The sequence below is a fragment of the Vicugna pacos genome, chromosome 8, assembly GCF_048564905.1.
Source record: "Vicugna pacos chromosome 8, VicPac4, whole genome shotgun sequence".
NCBI classification, from domain to species: Eukaryota; Metazoa; Chordata; class Mammalia; order Artiodactyla; family Camelidae; genus Vicugna; species Vicugna pacos.
Genome location: NC_132994.1, coordinates 34153851 through 34173970, shown reverse-complemented (window position 1 = coordinate 34173970; position 20120 = coordinate 34153851). Strand labels below are relative to the sequence as shown.

Genomic DNA, 20120 nt, shown 5'->3' with positions numbered 1-20120 from the left:
AGACTCACCGCAGGGCAGAACCAAGCATCCTCACTGCGGCAACAGCAGTGGCAGGGACCGGTCTGTACAGGGCATTGTTGGCTGCTTCACTTCCCAGGACTCCTCCTGCAGGAAAATGCACCACAGGCAGGGGACCAGTCCTGGCCAGGGTTTAGAACAGTCTAAGCTCAAGCCCTCCAGCCACAGGGTCTGGAAAAGTCGGGTGATCTAGGCCCTGTGTACCAGGAGCCAACACTGAGAGCAGAGCTAGCTCTAAACCCTTCGGGTTTGCCCTGACCCGGAGCTCCCCTCGGGCCTCCACCTCCCAACACAACGGCCCTTAGGTCACAATCCATCTATGACTCCTGTGAACACTGCCTCTGACCGCTTCTCACCTCCTCTACCACCTTGTCCACCTCTCACCTCCTCACTGGCTTCTCCTCGTCCACCGTGGCCTCCCTGAGGCTGTCCTCAGCGTGGTGATCCTTTAAAAGTCAGTCAGTGCCACCCACCTCACTTGGCCCACAGGCCTGATCTGGCTGCCCTAGTCCTTACCTCTCTGGCCTCATCTGCTGCTCCAGCCCCCAGGCCCCCGACACCCACCACACTGGCCTTCTTCCTCTTTCTGAGCAAGTCAGCCCTATCCTGCCTGAGAACCTTTGTGCTGCTAGGCCCCCAGCTGGAATATCCCTTCCTCCAGCCCCCTGGCTCACTCCTCACGTCCTTCAGGCTGCTGCTTAGCTTCACCTTGTTGGAATACTTCCCTTGGCCGCCCTGCATAAAGCAGCACCCACCACTCTTCACCTCCCCTCCCTGCTGTCATCTTCCCTGGAGCACGTGCGACCCCCTGACTTGGTATGTACTTAATGTCGGTCTTCCAGCTCTAGGGTGTAAGCGCCACGAGAACTAGGGACTTCTCTGTTTTATTCATCACTGCATTCCTGGCACCTAGAACAGTGTCTGGCTTGTAGCGGTGCTCAATGAATAGTTTCTGAAGGCAATAACGAGTGAGTGAATGAACTCTTTAGCCGAGTGCACAAGACTCTTGGTCATTTTGTCCCTGCCTTCCAGTCTCCAGACTCATCTCCTGGTGACTCAGGGCACAGTGCAGAGAAGGGCAGATGCAGGGATGCCAGGGAGGAGCCTCCTGTGGTATCTCAGGTGACAGAAGAGCTGGGGTAATGGAGATGCAGCAGAGAGGCCATGCTGGAAAACTATTTAGGGAGGAAACTGGACAGTATGTGCTGAAGACTGGACTGGGGTGAGGCAGAGGAATCACCCAGGATAATCTCTGGGTTTCAGGATTATATCACTGGATGGACAGCATTTCCACTCTCTGAATTCATTGTAAGAGGGTGCAGGTGGGGGAAAGGTCACGAGTTTGGCTTTAGATATCATGAGGGGCTTCTGAAGAGCCCACAGTTGATAAGATTAGGTTGGACACAGGGGTCTGGAAGGCAGAGGAAACGTCAGGAGTCTGGTTATACTAAACTAGCCATAGCAGCCTCTGGCTCTCACCTCTGATCCTGCACACGTCCCCCCAGTGCCTGGAGTACATTCACTCCCCTCTCCGCCTGGCCCTCAGCCTTCGCGTGCCTGGGACGCCCTTGCCCAGCCTGGGAGGACGTCACCTCAGTGCCTGTGCATCTCTTGGGCCCTGACTTGCCCCCTGGGTTTTTTGGTTAAGAAGTGCCTTTTACCTCTTTTACCTTTTTTATAATTGAAGTATGGTTGATACACAATATTACAGCAAATATAGAACATAGTGATTCAATATTTTTATAGACTATACTCCATTTAAAGTTATTATAAAATATTGGCTATATTCCCTGTGCTGTACAATATATCCCGGTTGCTTATCTATTTTATACATAGTAGTTTGTACCTCTTAATGCCCCACCCCTACCCTGCCCCTCTCCCTTCCCTTTCCCCACCGGTAACCTCTAGTTAGTTCTCTATATCTGTGAACCTGTTTCTGTTCTGTTAGATTCATTTGTTTGTTTTATTTTTTAGATCCCACATATAAGTGGAATCATACAGTATTGTCTTTCTCTGTCTGACATACCTAAGCATAATATTCTCTAGGTCCATCTGTGTTGTTGCAAATGGCAAAAGTTCCTTCCTTTCTCTGAGTAAAGAAGTGCCTTTTACCTCTTACATGAAACCAAAGTTCCGCAGGGAAAAGAGGGAGCCTGTGAGCTGAACAGGACTGTGCTGGCTCTTACATTCTCGGATTTAATTCTATCTCCTTTTGGTCTCCTTTTCATTAAAGAGAATGACCTTTTGATAGCTTACTCTATCTAAAGAGAAATTCAGTCATTTGCTACACTGCAGAAAACACATACTTGCCCTTCAGCTAGTGGTCCCTCCATGCACAGCAGCTGTGGGGGCCGGGACCTCGTAGGCACTCAATGAATACTTGGAGAAAGAAAGAATAAATACCCTAATTGCCTGTTTTAGTTTAAACACCTGGGAAGGGAATAAAGAACTGAATTATGGACTTCGGTATGGATTCTACAGCAAGGAAATATCCCAGTTGCTCAGGTTTCCAGGAGATCTGTGAAAGGATCCCAGTTGTTTTTTGAGGGAGACAACATAAAAGAAAGGACACAGGACCCCCCCACCAACATGCTCTCACTAGTGTAGCCATGACTCGAGCTGGAATCCTGATCTTCTACCTGCTGGCTATATGACCTTGTTCAAGTCATTCGACCTGCTCAGGCCTCAGTTTCCTTGTCCTCCAAGGGGGATGATAACTACACCTACATTATGGAGTTGTTACGGAGTTTAAATGCGTTAATACTCGTAAAGGGTTAGAGAATGCGTAGCATACTGTAGGTGCTAAATAAACGTTTGTTAAATGAACAGAAAGGCCATCAAACGCCATGCCTTCCAGAGAAGGGCTCAGGTGAATACCTAACACTTAGCAAGGAGGATGCTCAGCCCAGTTTCCTCTGTCCCGGAACTGACAACAATAGATCTTGGGGTAGTGTCTAAGGATCTGCTTTTTCTCTTGCCTTGATGGGAGAATTCATTAGCTCGCCCGGAAGAGAAGGGTGGCTCTTACATGTCACCGCCCCCGCAAGACCTCATGTTTGGCAGCAGGAGTAGCAGCTGGTGTCTGGGGCTGGGGGGACACACTCGTCACTACCACACGTCTCTCATGAACAGCACCGAGCACTTTACACACATCTAACCCCAAACAGTTAATTATTAATCATGTTTTAAATGCACTTACAAGCATTTAAACCCACAATAATTAATACCATCAAGATGCATCAGTCTCAGTCAGCTCAGGCTGACTGAGTGGCTTAAACAACAGGAAATTATTTAACAGTTCTGGAAGCTAAAAGTCCAAGCTCAGGGAGCCAGCACGTTTGGGTTCTGGTGAGGGCTCTTCCTGGTTTGTGGGTGGCTGCCTCCTCTCTATGCTCATCTAAACCTAATTGTTTCTGAAAGGCTCCATCTCCAAATTCCAACACACTGAGAGGGTTTCAACCCATGAACTGCGGGGAATACAGTTCAGTCCGTGAGCCTCCTAATATTCCCTTTCTCATCCCAGATGAGAACACTGAGGCTCAGAGAAGTTAAACACCTTGCCTGACTTCAAGGAGCAGACATCTGAATCCAGGTTGGTCTGACTCTACCATCCTGCTTTCCCTAGCATCTTGCTGAGTGCTGTTAGAGCTGGCTGGGGCAATAATTTGCCTCCAAGGAGCCTGAGAGACCCACACAGACCTTTGTAGCTGACTCATGGGTGTAAGAGAACCTGGAACTTGGAGCTTTCACTAAGGCAGCTAATCTCTGAATCTGGGGGCTTGCTGAGAAGGCTCGTCCTTATTAGAAATATTTTTTATTTTAAAAGACCCCCAGCAACGAAACTGGTCTCTAGAGGGGTGTCCTAGGGTATAAGCAACTCCTCTGTGAGGGGAGCGTGGCTGGGGAGAGGTGGAGGCAGAGGTCCCAAGGGACGCCTCTCCCCAGTGACTAGGGGACAGTGCAGCGCAGTGAAGGCATCAGGTTGGGGGGCAGTGCTCAGTGCCGAGGATTAACAGGGCAGCAGCTGCTGCGCCCTCAGGTTGGTGGGCGCCACCATTCCAGAGGGTGGGCGGGATCCTTTCTACAGTCAGAACCAAGTCTGGCCCTGGCTTGCCTTCCACTACCACTACCAGGCCTGTCAGAAAGAGACCAGCTCTGAAGATCAGCTCCCTCCTCCTGGAATCTGATCGCCATCCCACACTGATGCAGAGACACCAGGAGGGAACCAGCAGAGATCAGCTGAGGGGGACTGCCTAGGGCTCAGAACATTCATCCCTGCAGCTGAGCTGCCAAGGGGAAAGTGGAGGCATTTGAGCCTCCATTGGGATGACTTTTACCCTCCAGAAGCTTTTCGTGGGAGGTCAAATCATTCAGGAGATAGAACAAAGGATCCTCCTGCTTGCCCAAACAACTGCCTGGGCATGGCAGGCTAGAGAGAAGGGTTTCTTCACTTGGGCTTAACCTCAGACAGCGCTGAGCTCCAGTTTCAAGGATCACCTTAGGTCAGAAGAAAGTAGGCTGCTCCCGAGTGCCAGTAACCTCAAGGAGATGCACTGGAGACCTCACATGGGACTCCCCCAGTGACTGAGGCAGAGCACCTACCCTCCCAGAAGACTTGGTGATGGAGGCATGGTTGGGGACAGGCTCTGAGCCTCCTGGGGACTCTAACTGGGCCCTCTTGGCTAACTCCTTTAGCTCTGGCCAAATCTGCTTCTCAGCATCTTTCTCCTGCCTCCAAAGCATCACTTTCTTAGAAGTCAAACACAAATTATTCACTGTACGTTTAGCTCATAGGTAGAAATGTAATTTCTAACTCATAAAATATGTATAAGGCCAGGGATTTCCTCATTTCAGATGTAAATATTAATAATTGCAGGAGAATGAAATGTGTAGAGCTTTATTTCTTAACTTGACTATCTGCGGTGATGTGTCCCCAGGCCAGGTGTCTGTGGTCAGGTCCTCAGGCTCTTTCCAGGCAGCTAGCCAGGTAAGGAAACTGAGCCCACCAACAGATGAGCACTCATTTGAGGGGTTTCAGGCTCCTGCCGGCTCCTCACTAGCCAGAGAGGCTAAAGGCAGTTCCCTCAGCATGGGTCTCAATATTTCAGGGGCAGAAGAATCACCTGGGGGCAGAAGAGGAGTTGAAATCCGTATTTCAAGACCCTAAACCCATCCAGCAGGTAAAGCCTGTTTCTGGGTATGACCCAGAAACTGGAAAGAGTATTGTGACGAGCCCCACAGCTGCTTCTGAGGCAGCTGGAGCCCTGACTTCTGGGTGGAGAAGGATGGGGCCTCCAGATGCCTGAGGATCATCAGGAGACAGGGAGATATTATAGTCCAAGCACCCAAAGATTTCAGGCTGTTAGAGAAGCTGCATTTCTGGAGAAACTACATGCAGATTCACACAGATGGTTTAATGTGCAGTCAGCAGCTTGGCAGAGAGTTCAAGGCTAAATGTGTAGGTTTTCGAGTTATCAAGTGGAAGCGATAAGCCATGGGGACAGACCTCAGTCAGAATTTAAGAATCCTTTCTTAAGACCGGCAACATGTATAGCGACCCTGCCACTTACTAACTTTGTGACCTCTGAAAGTCACTTCATCTTGCTGAGCCTGTTTCCTCCTTGGTAAAATGGTTAAAATGACAACCACCTACTCACACCTCTGCTGTGGGGTAACGAATGTGAGAGTGCTTTTTAAATTGCATGGCTCCAGTGGTGATCATTTTGGAACATAAAGAAATATCCAATCACTATGCTGTGCACCTGGAACTAACATAGTGTTGTAGGTCAATTATACCACAATAAAAATAAAATAAAATGGAAATAATCTACACAGCTCCATGACAAGGTAAGGCAGTGTCACTTACACTCTCATGCACCAAGAGCTGGGCTCCGTGGCTCTGTCCCCTCAGCCTCCATGTTCTGTGGACACCTTGTTGCTGGCACTTTTCAAACACTCCTTGTCTATACACCTGATATTCTTCCACCACATACCCTGAGTTCCTTAAAAGCAGATACCAACCTACACTTTTTAAAAGCCTGCAATGTACTGAGTGTTTGTGTGCCCCTCCAAGTTCATGTGTTGAAGCTCTAATCCCCCAACATGACTATATTTGGAGGCAGGGCCTGTGAGGTGATAAATGTTATATAAGGTCATAAGGGTGGGGCCCTCACCTGATGGGCTGGTGCCCTTATAAGACCTTGAGGAGACACCAGAGTTCTCACTGCACCATGTGAGGACACAGCAAGAAGATGGCTATCTGCAAGCCAGAAAGAAGGTCCTCATCAGACACCAATCCTGCTGGCACCTTGACCTTGGACTTCCAGCCTATAGAATTGTGAGAAATAGATTTCTGCTTTTTAAGCCTCCTCATCTGTGGTATTTTGTTATGGCAGCCTGAGCAGACTAAGACAAACATCTTTTAACACACAGCATGGGACTGATTATGCAGTGAGGACTCAAGAAATGAAGAGCAAAAGGGCAAAGCTCAAGGATTAACCCTAAACCTTCTTTTCTTCAGGCATTAAGGTTTCCTCTACAACATAAAGTCTTTCCAAGTCAGGTAAGTAGTGGTTAAGCAGATCACTCTAGATGGCAGTTAATTTCCTTGCACACTGGTAGGCAGAGGTGCCCACAGGAAATGACAAGGTCTAAGAAGTGGAAGGGTGTCACTATGGACCGAGTTGTGTCTCTCCCAACCCCAACTTCATATATTGAAGCCCTCAACCCGTGAAGGGCCTGTATTTGGAGACAGGGCTTTGGGGAGATAATTAGAGTCAGATGAGATTGTAAGGGTGGAGCCCTTCTTCGATAGGATTGGTGGCATTAGAAGAAGAGCAAGAGAGAGAGAAGGCAGCTGTCTATAAGCTGGGAGGAGAGGCCTCACCAGAACCAACCATGCTAGAACCCTGATCTCAGACTTCTTGTCTCCAGAAGTATAAGAGAATAAATCTCTGTCGTTTAAGTCACCTAGCCTATGTTATTTTGCTATGGCATCCCAAGCAGACTAAGACAGACTTGGGTACCTAGACATGGGGTGCAGCTGTAACAAATACCCGAAAGACCTCCACATACAAGTGTGGAGGCAGCTTTGGAACTGGGGAATAGGTAGAGGATTGAGGAGTTCTGAGGTGCTTGCTGGAAATACAGACGTTAAAGGTGAATTTGGCAAAGGCTCAAAGACAAGAGAGAGCTGGAGAGAAAGCTTTCATCTTCTTAGAGAACATACACATAACCACGAATACAATGTTGTTAGAAAGATGGACACTGAAGGCCATTCTGGCAAAGTCTTGGACGGAAAGGAGAAACAGGTGATTAGAAACTGCAAGAAAGGTGATCATTGTCATAAAGTGACAGAACTCAGGTTGAACTGTTTGTGTTTTGGTGTTTTGTGGAAGGTCGAACTTGTGAGCAATAATATTGGATATTCAGTTGAGATTTCTAAGCAAAGTGTTTAAAGAGGGACTTGGCTCCTCCTGACTGCTTGTAGTATCGCATGAGGAGAGAGAGGGGTTGAAGAAGGAACTGTTAAGCAAAGGGAACTAGTACTTGTAGATTCGGAAAATTCTCAGCCTGTCCACATTGCAAGACATGAGAAAGCAAGTGCTGGAGAAGACCAAGGATGTGATCGAACCATCACTCGGTGAGGAGTTCAGAGGGTTATAACAGCAGAAACTGCCAGTTCGAACTGAAGGGGACGGAGACAGGACCAAATGAAGGGAGGCTGTCAGACTCCTCGGACTTGACAGGACAGGGTGTAGAGCCATTTGGCTGCAAATATGCACTATTCTTCAAGTAAAGAAGATGACCCCAGGGCCACAGCCTCAGTTCCAACAGCCCAGACCCAGACCAGCCTTCACCTCAAAGCCTCGCAAGGCCTCTCTGCAAAGCCCAGTGGCCCAATCTAACCACAGAGGGTTGTTCTCAAGCCTTAAGATCTGATGGAATTCATCTGACTTGGTTTAGGACTTGCTCGGGACCCGCTGTCACACTTTCCTTTCTCCCCATTTCTCTCCTTTGGAATGGGAATGCCTGTCCTATGCCTGCCCTGTTGTTGGTTTTGCATGTAACTTGTCTGGTTTCACAGGTCCGAGCAGGAGAGGAATTTTTCCTCAGGTTGTATCATATTTTGAGACTCACAATACCTGATTTAGATGATGTTTAAGAGATTTTGGACTTTAGATTTTAGAGTTGATGCTGGAATGAATTAAAACTTTTGGGACTGTTGGGATGGAATGAATGTATTTTGCATGTGAGAAGGACATGAATTTTGGAGGCCAGGGGTAGAATTGTGAACCCTCTGCCAAATTCATATGTTGAAGCCCTAACCCCTAATGGGATGTTTTTGGAGACAGGGCTTTTAGAAGGTAAAGTTTTACATGGAGTCATAAGGGTAGACTCTGTATCTGACAGGATTGGTGGTCTTAAGAGAAAGAGCATTCTCTCTCCCTGTGTGCACAAGCGCATATGCACACACTGAGGAAAAGCCGCATGAAGACTTAGTGAGAATGCAGCCACCTGCGAGCCAGGAAGAGCGCTCTCACCAGAACAGAATCAGCTGGCATTCGGATCGTGGACTTCAGCCTCCAGAGCCGGGAGTAATAAACTTCAGGTGTTTAAGCCTCCCAGTCTGCAGTATTTTGTTAGGGCAGCTCCAACTGACTAACACAGGGGAAAAGATGGGACCTGAATGACGAGGGGCTATAATTATGGGTAATGTAGAAGCTGAAAAAAGGTAAATAGACTTTAATCATGTGGACTAACCCAGGACAAATTTGGAATTTAAAACTCTGTGATTAGTTTGGCCAATTTTTGATGATTTGATTGGTACGCTTTTTTTAAATTGAGATTTAATTCACATACCATAAAATTCACTCTTTAAACTTTACAGTTTCGTGGGTTTTAGTAATAATTTGTATCACTATATTACTTTTTTTTCTTTCTTTTTACAATCTGGATTACTTTCGAGGCAGTTCTCAACAGAAGGAATTTCCCTTCACAGCTAAGAAGGCTCCTTAAAGTGAGGGGACTGTACTACTAAAACCCTCCTGGCACGGAAGCAGCCCCCTCGCCCCGGCCCCCTGCCCCCTGCCCCCTGCCGCTCCGCCGGGGACTCGCAGCCGCTGGGCAGCCGCGCTTCTTACCCAGCGTGGCGAGGAGCAGGCCCACTATGCGCGGGTGGGCGGCGATGGCCGGGCCCACGCGCGGGTGGATGGCCAGGTTGGCGAGCACCCGGGTCAGCTTGATGAGCACGTCCTCCGCCTGGGCCGGCGGCCTCCGCGCCGGGGGCCGATCGTCTCCTTCCTCCACGCGCTTCCTGGAATGCAGATCCAGCTCGTAGAACGTGTGGAATAATGACAGCAGAGTTGGGAAGCTCCCTTTCTCTCTGCAAAATTGCTCACGTGCCTGGTTATTTTTCGCTGTCAGGTTGCCAAGAATAAAAACAATACGAACCACTAAATCCTGCAATAAATTAAAGACAAAGAGTTACAAGTGCAAAGGTGCTGGGAGAGTTGTTGTGAAGAGGACAGTATTTAATTAACTCACAATGTAATTAATTGTAAAATGAAGCACTTCTGGCTTCTACTAACTTGTACAGTATTTGATTCCCAAGATTGGTACAGTGTGACAGAAGAGATTAAAAGCATCTGGCAATAATGAAAGAATACAAACTAATTGATGCTGTTAGCAAGGTCTACTAACTTCAGATCCTTCAACTGAAATTCTGGCTGGCTTTTTTTTGTTTTTTTAAAGAGAACAATTAGTTGAGCAGGGTGACATTACTAACCATACGTCGTATAAATCTAGGTCTTGACACTAACAGGTTTCTTGAGCGTCCAAATTTTTTCCTTAAAGTTCACCTTCTGCTGAAGCATTGTTTCTAGAACCAGGATGTTTTTCATCCAAGATGGCTAATCAGCTTGTGTTACAGCAGGCTTTCTCTGCATGGGCACTACTGACTGGGGGCTATCTATGTTCAGTGGCATTCCTGACTGCTCCTACTAGGTGCCAGTACCAAAAATGCCAGTACCACTCCTCCAGATGCCACAACCAAAAACGTTCAATGTCCCCTGGGGACAAAATCGCCCCGGGCTGAGAATCACTGATACATACATACACCCCTATAAAGCAGTACTTGTCTTTCTCAACCTTTTATTACTATTTGCTAAATGGTGCATATGTGTTTCATTCACTTTTCTGTTTATAAGCCGTATTTCACTATGAATAAACAAAAAATCCCAAGGTGAGAACACTTTATAGCTGAACAAGAAACATAAACAATTATGTTCTTAATTTGCTAACAACTGGCCAACATAAGAGTTTGGTTGTTAAAGGAACACATACTGAGGGGCTACAACTGGCCAGGGTGTTAATACTCATGGTGCAGGTGCTGCGCTGTTTTATAAACAGGCTCAGAGAAGCTGCCCTGGTTACAGCCAGTGAGGGGTGGAGTCAGGATTTGAACCCAAGATTACCCAGACCTGGAGTCCTTCCTGTATCCTTGCCTCCCACATGGTCTATCACTTAATGATCTCCTCCCTTGCCTCGCCTTCTTTCAGAGCAGTAAAGGAATTATCCCCTTTTAAATGCAAATATATCACTAGAAGAGATTCCAATAAACCAGCCTTATCAGATCTGTACTTATCAGCTGCCTTAAGGAACCAGGACAAAGGGCAAAGGGCTGGGCCGGTTTCCTAGGGGAGCCAGGTCCAGGTGGGACCTGGGGGGTGGGGACAGCACCGCTGTGTGTGGCCCAGAGAGAGCTGGAGGATCTGGGACAAAGGACAAGACGCTTGGATTTGCCTGGGTCGGCTCTGCCAATGCCAACTTGTTCCTGCTTGTTCTTGAAAACGTTTTCCCTGGCCCTGGTGCAGAAGCAGCCAGGCTGCTGCTTGTGCAGCTGGGAATCATTTGCCAACATTAAGAAAGGACGGAGCCTAACATGACAACAAAAGCTGGCGCTGGCCCAGGAGAGAGTTGATACCAGGAAAAGCCCCAGCTCAACAGGCAACCAATCACAGCTGGCCCAGTGGTCCAGCCAGGGACCCCACTCCTCCCCCAACCCCAACTGGAATGCCAGTCTTTGGAGAATTTCTGCATCCTGGGGTCCCAGGGAATACATGCACACAAACATGTCTGAGGCCAGATGCTCTCAAGAGCTCAGAATCTATTTAAGAAGACAAGGTGAAGGCATGGGGGGAAGAACAAAGATTGAGAGGGCTAAGGAAGAAACTAGACACCCAAGGGGATCAGAGAGCCAGGCAGCCTGGTGTCATACTTGTGACTTCCCTTAGCCACTCTGTACCTCGATTAACTCATCTGTAAAATGGGGGAAGTACTGTGTGAGATTAAAGGAGACATAACAGATAAAGCACAAATTGTAGTGAGTGATGATTCAGACATTGTTCTGAACCCTTTTCTAGCACTATCGATAAAATGTTAGTAGCATTCAACTATGTGGGAAAGTCCCAGTGGTCTTAGAGGAGTTTAGATAAGAGGACACTCAGTGAACATGGGGCTGGGGTGGGGGGGTGTTGTCAGCAAAGTTATGACAATGAATTTGAGTTCAACCTTGAAAAACTAATAAAAGTGGGTATGGAGAGGGAGGACAGGTGGTTTGGCAGGGGGTAAAGAAGTATGTCTTGAGAGAGAGTCCCTGGGACAGTCCCCTTTGGGGCCTGGGGTCACTGTGTTTGTGTCTGATCACCAGAGGGTTCCCTAGAGAGGCTGAAGCCTGGAGGCCCTAAATCTAAACCAAGCACACACGGTTTCCTTATAAAACTCCCATCTGATTTCACATGAAACCAGTGGTTGTGTCATGGAATTCCTGATGGTGCAGGCTCCTCCCTGGGCTCTGGAAGGAAAGCATGCGTTCACCCTGGCCACACCCAACAGCAAAGCAGACCATTATCCAACCAGGACAGAGGTTGTTTCTGAGAATTACACTCCTTGAAGGGAAAACACTCCATTGTATCTTCTAAATTGAGGAAGATGAGCTTTTCACATAAACTCTGATAAATGATTTCTGATTAAAGATACACTACACTAGTCCTAGCTCTGAAAATTATAATAATCACTATTACTACAAGTAGTAGTAGCAGCAACTCATATATCATGCTAATGATACACCAGGCATTGTTCCATGCACCTCAATATACAAAGTAACAGATTCTCTGCAAGTGATAATCTGCAGTTCTTTAATCTGAAGAAAGCATTCCCAGTCTCCACAATCCAGAGAGTCACCTCCCTCACACCTTGGATAGCAGTTACGTTTTTGGACCTCACGGTGTTCCCTGGATTGTGCTCTTCTCCCATTTCCACAAAAACACACTAAGCAAGACAGGGAAGACATTATTAGTGCTTTTAAATGACTTCTTACAGAATATAGTAAGTAGTTATATTCTGCTAGCTAAATCATTACCAGGACTAATCAATTTACCTTCTAAAATGTCACTGCCATCTTCTGAAAGATGCCCGACTATTTTTTTCTCCCTTCGCCCTCTTCCTAGCCCTGATGCTTCACCTCCACCTCCGATGTTTGTTTTTCCGGTTGGTCTTACTCAGAAGGCATCTCTCGCCCTGCACTACTTCCCGTCATCACTGCTGATTTGCCAGGAGTATTTAGACCAGATCCCTGGCTATAGGTAAAAGCAGGTATCCTCAAAGATTCTCATTCTTCAACATTCAAATGACTTCTATCCACTGTCATATGTGGTGGAATCTGGGAAGATTGGGTGCTGCTTTTCTTGTTTGAAAAATTCCCTCAGGCCCCTTCCACTTCTAAAATTCTTTGATTCCAATATCTCTGTGGGTCCTAACATGGCACAGGTGATTAAGCCTAATGTTGGAAGAAGAAACTCTAGGCTTTAGGACAGGAAGAGTGAACGCTGCCGCAATACCTCCCTCCCTGCCTGCAGATGGAAAAAGGAGGGGGTGGTTTCTGGCAACGATGGTGCCAACTGAAGGATGGCATGCAGAATCAACAAATGGGCTGGCAGATTGTGCCGTCTGCAGCACCAAACTTCCAGCAACTGCTATGTGTGCTGTTTCTGTCCTCTTCCTCAGGGTTGGCTAAGGCATCTTCCCCACCTCCGTTCCCCGCCCCCCACCATTTCTCAAATACATTCTCTGAGAATTGAAGGAACATGAATAGGCAAGAAGAGCAGCAGGCTCACAGGAGGTTGGCAGAGGTGGTGTTTCCTTCCTCCCATGCCAGTGCTTGTCTGGACTCATTTGGAATCCTGAAGGAGGAGGCTGAGCAAGAGGGCTTTGCGCAGCTCCTGAGCTCCGCACGGGCGGCCTCTGCGCTGCGCAGCGCCCTGCACTGGATGGCATTAGGGGAGGTTGCTTATTGCTCCACAGCCCAATCCACCTCAAGTCTACAAAACACCATTTAATTAAAGTCCTACACAGATTTGAAAAATTTGACAAAGGCCCAAATCATAGATTTGTAGAGACCACCAATGCCATAACAGAAAGTGATTTCATCAACTTGCAATTTTCCTTTGAGGTACAGTCTTTCCTGTATTCTTAGATAATATCTAAGGACCACCTATAAATCAAAGCTGTACTTTTATAGTATTTTTATTAAATTTAGCACAAAGTTGCATATTCACACTACAACTACACAGTTTTGAAACTGCAAAATGAAGATGAATCAGGAAAGAGAACTTTTTTTTTAAAGAAGGGAGTCTAGTATAACCAGTTCATATCAGCTTTCTAATTTTGCTTAAAACAGAATCAGCCTAGCAACAGCTCTGGCCAACCAGAGCTCAGACAAGCAGGGACACCTACTGTACGGAGCCTGACCTCAGCTGCACGTTCCAGGCGTAGCCGGTGGGATGTTCTCTTTGGTTTAGCATATGTTGTGCCCTCGCGAGTCAGCACGTTACTCAATCTGATTGAGCTCCACATGCCTATAAATAAAATTACTCTGACTAGGACAAAACAAGGAACAGGACACTGCTGAACAGAGTGGTCTCTGGCAAGTTCCAACGGTGGCAGCAGCTGTGTTGAATGTTACTTTCCACATGAGAGAGACTGGCCTAAAGTCAATGAAGGAGATGTCCCCCTGCTCAGAGATGTGGAAACTGAAGCTTCAAGAGGCTCAATGGCCCCAGAGTCCAACACTGGTGAAGGGAAGAGGCAGGATTTGGCCAATCACTGTGCTACTTACAACTGGATTCCAAAACCACCACAGCCCACCTCCTCATTCCCATGACACTCAGCTTCCCCCTAGATTCAGCCCCTGAGGCATCCTTGACTCCTCCCAATCTTACTTCCCTCAGCAGTCACCAGTTCCCTCCAGTCTGTCAGCTCAATCTCTCTGACCCCCTCCTTCCCACACCCACTCTGGGCAACCCGGCTGTAGACAATCTTGTCAGAGACCCTGACAGGCTCTTCCCTTGGTGACCAAGATTAACACCACTTCTTGAAGCACAGCTCTTACATCATCCTCTTGCTCAAAAACATCCTATGCCTATTAAATGCCAAAGCCAGCATCTAATGTACCATCTGGCCTTGTGCGACCACTTCTGCATTACCTCACCTTATTCCCCACCCACAGTCAACCAGTGGGAACGCATTCCTCCCTGCCTCCCACACCCTTCCTACCATGTCGTGCCTTAAAATAACCATGTGCAGAATGTTGACCATCAGGAAGGAACCGTATCAAGCTGTCACAGAAAGAGTCAACTCTGTTCAGCAGACTCCATAACTTCCTTAGGAGAGGACTACTTATCCTAAGTCAAGGAAAACATTTTAGAAAGATATTCAAAAAATGGGTTGAAATTGAAAGGGTTGTAAGTGTGTTTAAAATCAGGGGAGGGCTGGGGGAGAGTGTAGCTCACTGGCAGAGCACATGCTTAGCATGCACCAGGTCCTGGGTTCAATTCTCAGTATCTCCAGTAAAAAATAAATAAACAAACCTAATTACCTCTCCCCCACTAAAAAATAAACAAAAAATAATTTAAAAATGAATGCAAAAAAAAAAATCAGGGGAGGGGAGGATATAGCCTACTGGTAGAATGCTGTGCTTAGCATGCACAAGGTCCTGGATTCAACCTCCAGTACCTCCATTAAATAAATAAATAAACTTAATTATCCCCCCCCCAAATAAATAAACAAAAACCAAAAAACCCTAAAAAAAAAAAGACTTATCACATATGTTCCCAATCTCATTATGAAAGATACATTTAGAGATGACATTATACAACCTCTTCCAACAGACAGGTAAAGTTTATAAGTTCAAATCCAAATCTGTAAGCAAGATGATTGATATTGGACCATAAACAAACAAACAAAAAAATCAGAACCCTCTCTTAGCCAAAAAATTAAATTCATGAAAATGCCCTGTTGAAATTTTGGTCAGAAACTTCTCATGTAGTCTGGTTCTGAGAGCTGAATTAGGATTTGCAATTTGCAACATTTACCCGACTTCCCAGCCTCAAACAAAACACCAACATTAATTGAGCTTATAGGTGGCCTGAAGAACAGATAAATTTTACCAGTTGGGAAGACACAACTGCACTGCTACATAAATACTAATTAACCCTGGGCTACTGAAAGTGGGTCAACAGTTTGTCAAAGTGCTGAGCCCGACAAAATGGAAAAATCTGAGATACTGGAGACTCAAAACCAGAATCTAAGTAGAAAATCATTCAAAAACCAGAAGAGATTATACTTGATGCCTCCCTCCAGCTATCCATTCCGTCAGCAATCAGTGACTGCGCCCACTGCTTCCGAACGCGGCTATCATTCAAAAGCACCAGGGAGACGCTAGAATTTCACAGCGCTCCGTTCTTTTTTAAGTCAGCAGACATAAATCAGGCATTTGGGTTCTGTGCTGAGTGGGGGCAAGAGCCAGTTCCACAAGGGCAAAGCAGCAGGAGCTGAAAAGAATGAACAAGCTCAGGGCTTATCATGCCGCCCGCGCGGTCAGGGGTGCACACCAAGGCCAAGGCTGAAAAATAGGAGCGAGCTCAGCCAAATGCTCGCGGCACCCACTGGGAATGTGCCTGCAGAGGGGCTGGGAAGAGAGCCACAGGCACGCTCCTACCAGGCAGGAGGCAGAGGGCGAGCGGGAGCCAAGTCGCCATATAAAGGCGCCAGGGGAAGGGGTGGAGGCGCCTCCCTAACCAATCCTCGCTGCCCCAGAGAGGATGGAGGCGAGAGAGAGGTCACGTTAGCGCTGGCCGGCTGCACGGCTGTGGTTGTATTGGAGACGAACAGCTCGAAAGGGGGCAGATGTTTTTGCTTTCAGCCCACAGTCTCCAGACATTCCAGGTCTTGTTTTTGACACCGCGATGCCTGAGCACTCCAAATCAGACAGCGTTCACAAGGCTGAAGACAGCCGTGTGCCTGAAAGAGGTCTAAATGGAATGAGAGACGCAGGACTTTAAAAGCAGCACAAGCAAGGACACATCAGGGGATTCCCAGACGGAGTTCTCCGAGGCTCTGGTGACTACCCTGCATCTGGAAGTTCTGTTTTTAAAAAACCAAGAAATTGACAATATTTGAAAGTGGAGAGGGTTAGATAGACAGCTATTTGATGGACACAAGTGATGGAAATGTAGACAAAGGTTATTCTTTTTGGACTGTGACCTTTGCAATATATTGCCAGTCTTGTACATCTTATTTGAGGCATTTTACCAGATGTCCTGCTCAGTTGGTATTTACAGAAGAAACGGGGGAAAATCCCTTCATGTTCTTCCAAAAAACACACTCAAATGTAGTTTACTGAGATGCTAAATGTGGCAACACTGACGTCAGAGGCACCTCCTGAGGCAGGCTCTGCTTCACAACGGACCCTGCTCCTGCCTCCGACACCAGGCCCATCTGTGCGCACATTTGGTTTGTATCAAATGCAGTTTACACCAGAAAGCATACAATATGTGCATACTTCTTAAATGAAGCTTGTCATTTAACTGAATTTTGGTCAGCATTTTAAATAGATACTTCACCTAATGCTAAAATTTGGCTTTCAAACTGCACGCAGCTGACTGAAGTGTTGTGTTTCACTCTCAGTTTTTGTGTGTATGGGAACTGGGAGTGACTAGCTGGAGAGTGGATCTTGGACAAATCAACCTCACAGACATGCATGAGCCAAAGACGTTTCCCTTGTTCTCCCTGAGGAAGTCCTTTTTGAGAGCTGAGAGGAATGGATTCCTTTTCTCTGAGACCACTTTGCACTAGAAACCCTTGGCTTAGACCACAACCATCATATTCCTACAAGCCCATGTCACCGAAGGGCCATGTGCAGAGAGAGGTGGAGCAAACCAAACTGGCTATTATTTTAAATGAATGACTCTCCCTCAAGTTTATCTGCTGCAAACTTACAAAGTTTAGATATGGGTATATACCGACCTTTCTTGAAGCAGGGCATCTGCAGGAAAATTTCGTGATTTTTTAACAAAAAAATTTGGTAGTTGTTTCACTAGCAAATGAATCACTCACTCATGGCTCGTCTCGCCAACTGAAGTTATGGAGCCCTCCCACCAGGTGCCAGTTCAAGGGTCCCCAGGGCCCTGTGGGAGGAGGCCCTGTGCTCACCTCTCCTGAGTGGCCCACTCCGACCAGGGCCTGAAGCCCAATCCGTGCGATGGCTGTGTTATCAAACTGGGTTTGGTCTCACGGTGACTTGTTTTGACACAAGTCTGGCAGAGGAAGTTCCTGGAAGGGTCAAAGGACCCATCTCATTTTCTCTGGCTAAGGAAGTGCTCCCTGCTGTTGGCACAGGATATGTGGCTATCATCACTTTCTGGGGAAAGCAACACCGACACCTGGCATGTCTTGCCAATTTGGTTCCTACTTTGTGAGGGAGATTCACTTTCTGCCACATGTCTGTAGCAAAAGACTGACCCTGTGTGGCTGCTTTAATTAATCACTTTAAAAACCTCTTGAGGTTTTGTAGAAAACCCTCCGCTGTCAGTCCTGGGGAAAAAAAAATTGTTCTAAGGAACCATCTTAGTAATTTATACCACAGGTTCCCAAACCTGTTCTTCACTGGAATTACCTGAGGAAACTTAAAACCAGGTCCTGGGGCCCCATCCCAGACCTGAATCAGAATTTCCCAGGGTGGGGCCTGAGAACATGCACTTTTAAAGATCCCCAAGTTTAGGACCCACTGATTCAAATCAAGAGAAAATTAGAAATCTTACTACCTTAACACCCACTATCTGTTTAGATATCATGTTTAAAAATAATATGAATCCATGTTCCTTGTAAATAATTCTCACAACACCAATGTGTAGAAAATAAACATGAAAATTCCCCTCCCCCTTAACACTTCACTATCAACTGACTTAATAGGGACAGATTAAGGACATTAAAAAACACCCATTCTCATTTGCTGAAGTCAGACTTTAACCTTGAAAAGAGATGAATATGAATAATGTAAAAAAAAAAGGGAAAATTTTTTACTTTTGACATTTTGTCACACAATTTCTTTTCCTTTTTTCCCCTTGAATGGAAAACAACATCAGATGGGGGAGGAAATACTCTACTTGTCCGAGCACCCAGCTCTGGTGCTAGCTGATTCCAAGCAGGATTCCCTCGCCTCCCCAGTGAACTCTGGAAGCAGCTGGCCACAGATTCCTGCCAACCTCCTCACCTGACTGATAAAAATCACTGAAAGAGGTGTGTGTAGGTGACAGTTCATTTATTACTAAAGAGAGTTTTTCTTTTTCTTTTCTTTTCCTTTCCTTTTTTTTTTTTGAGATTTTTGTTCCTGTGTTCTTCAAAAATACAGTTAGCCATAACAAGATTTAATTTAAAAATGAGTCCTAGAAAAATGAAATCTCGGCTGATTGCCAATGTAGTCCTCAGACTTTTAAGACAAAGGCAACACTAACCTCTGAGAACAAAGATAAGGTCTATAGACTCTTTCTGATTGTTTAATCACTGGGTGACAGCTATGTACATGAAGAGATCATAGAACTTCCGAAGTACGCATGTGTCTACAACCCAAGTTAGTCTTGGAGAAACATTTCCTAGAGCTGAAAAAAAACATAATTCTAGGAAGTAATAATTCCCTTTTAAAATTGCTGGAGGACTGATGTATGTATGTTTCAGAGATCAGTTCAAAGCCTCAACACCCAAGTAAGCCTCAGGTGTAGCAAAGTTTGAGCCCCTATAGATTAATACACTCACATCAGCATATGATGTGGGGTTTCTGGAAATTACTTTAATCTCTAGGCAAAGAGGAAAAACGAATCACATCATACTGCCCACCTGGGCCAAGGGGAACAGGAATGCTCTGCTAGGATGCTGTGCTGAAGTCATTTAAGGTCCATCATTTTTGTTTTGCTGTTGTTATGGCAGTCCACCAATTTAAAAAAAAAAAGTGAGAAAAATTATTATTATTTCCTCCTCCAAAGCAGGAAGAAGAAAGTAAATATTTAAGGAAGAAGTGCTAAAGGACTAGAAGAAATACTGTATAATACTTGACGGATTCCAAAGCATTTCACATACTCAAAACTCATGCTTTGAGCACTTATCATGAGTCCATTATGCCAAGCATCACCTCAGGTTTATCAAGACAAGGCCTGTGTCCTTAGGAAATCCCAACAGTGGGTGAAGCAGCTACACAAATGATAACCATTTGGAGAATCACAAAAGAAATATTTACAAGGATCCCTGACAGCTTTTGGCTTATGATTTTAGGAAGTAGTTGGGACATAAAATTCTTCCTTGTTGCCTGAATAATTCCCGTGCTCTTCTAAAATATTTTGGTTGTGAGGAAAATACAAATCATGTATCTATTTCTCTTATGATAAAAAAATCAAAGATGATTCAAAACTAACATTGCATTCTTATGCATAAGTAAAAGATAGTATAGAGTCAAAGTATAATTTGTAAGAAGTTAACATGGCTCCCATAGAAATATAAAATTAACATAATAAAATATTATTTATCTCATTAATAAGGGAAGCCAATACAATGGTAAAGTTGGCTCCAAGAACCATCAAAGAACTGGGTGTTTACAAGCATTAAAAAGAATGTTACCTCACACCAGTCAGAATGGCCATCATTCAAAAATCCAAAAATGACAAATGCTGGAGAGGCTGTGGAGAAAGGGGAACCCTCCTACACTGCTGGTGGGA

The 20120-nt window shown here is 45.9% G+C and overlaps 1 protein-coding gene and 2 long non-coding RNA genes across 9 annotated transcripts in view; 2 read left to right on the top strand and 1 right to left on the bottom strand.

Annotated features, from left to right (window-relative positions):
- The window catches only part of ARMC2 (armadillo repeat containing 2), a 95124-nt gene that overhangs the window by 9479 nt on the left and 65525 nt on the right, over positions 1–20120 (bottom strand). For all 7 annotated transcript variants that reach the window (XM_072965679.1, XM_031680167.2, XM_072965680.1 and 4 more), the window contains one exon: positions 9162–9480. In XM_072965679.1, the coding sequence (XP_072821780.1) occupies positions 9162–9480 (319 nt within the window). The remainder of the gene's footprint in view (positions 1–9161; positions 9481–20120) is intronic.
- On the top strand, positions 19–9517 carry LOC140697683 (uncharacterized). Its single transcript, XR_012074896.1, has 4 exons — positions 19–834; positions 3542–3610; positions 5127–5198; positions 8991–9517. It is a non-coding gene; the product is annotated as an uncharacterized lncRNA (long non-coding RNA).
- Positions 6224–8642, top strand: LOC140697682 (uncharacterized). The gene is made up of 2 exons (XR_012074895.1): positions 6224–6580; positions 8431–8642. It is a non-coding gene; the product is annotated as an uncharacterized lncRNA (long non-coding RNA).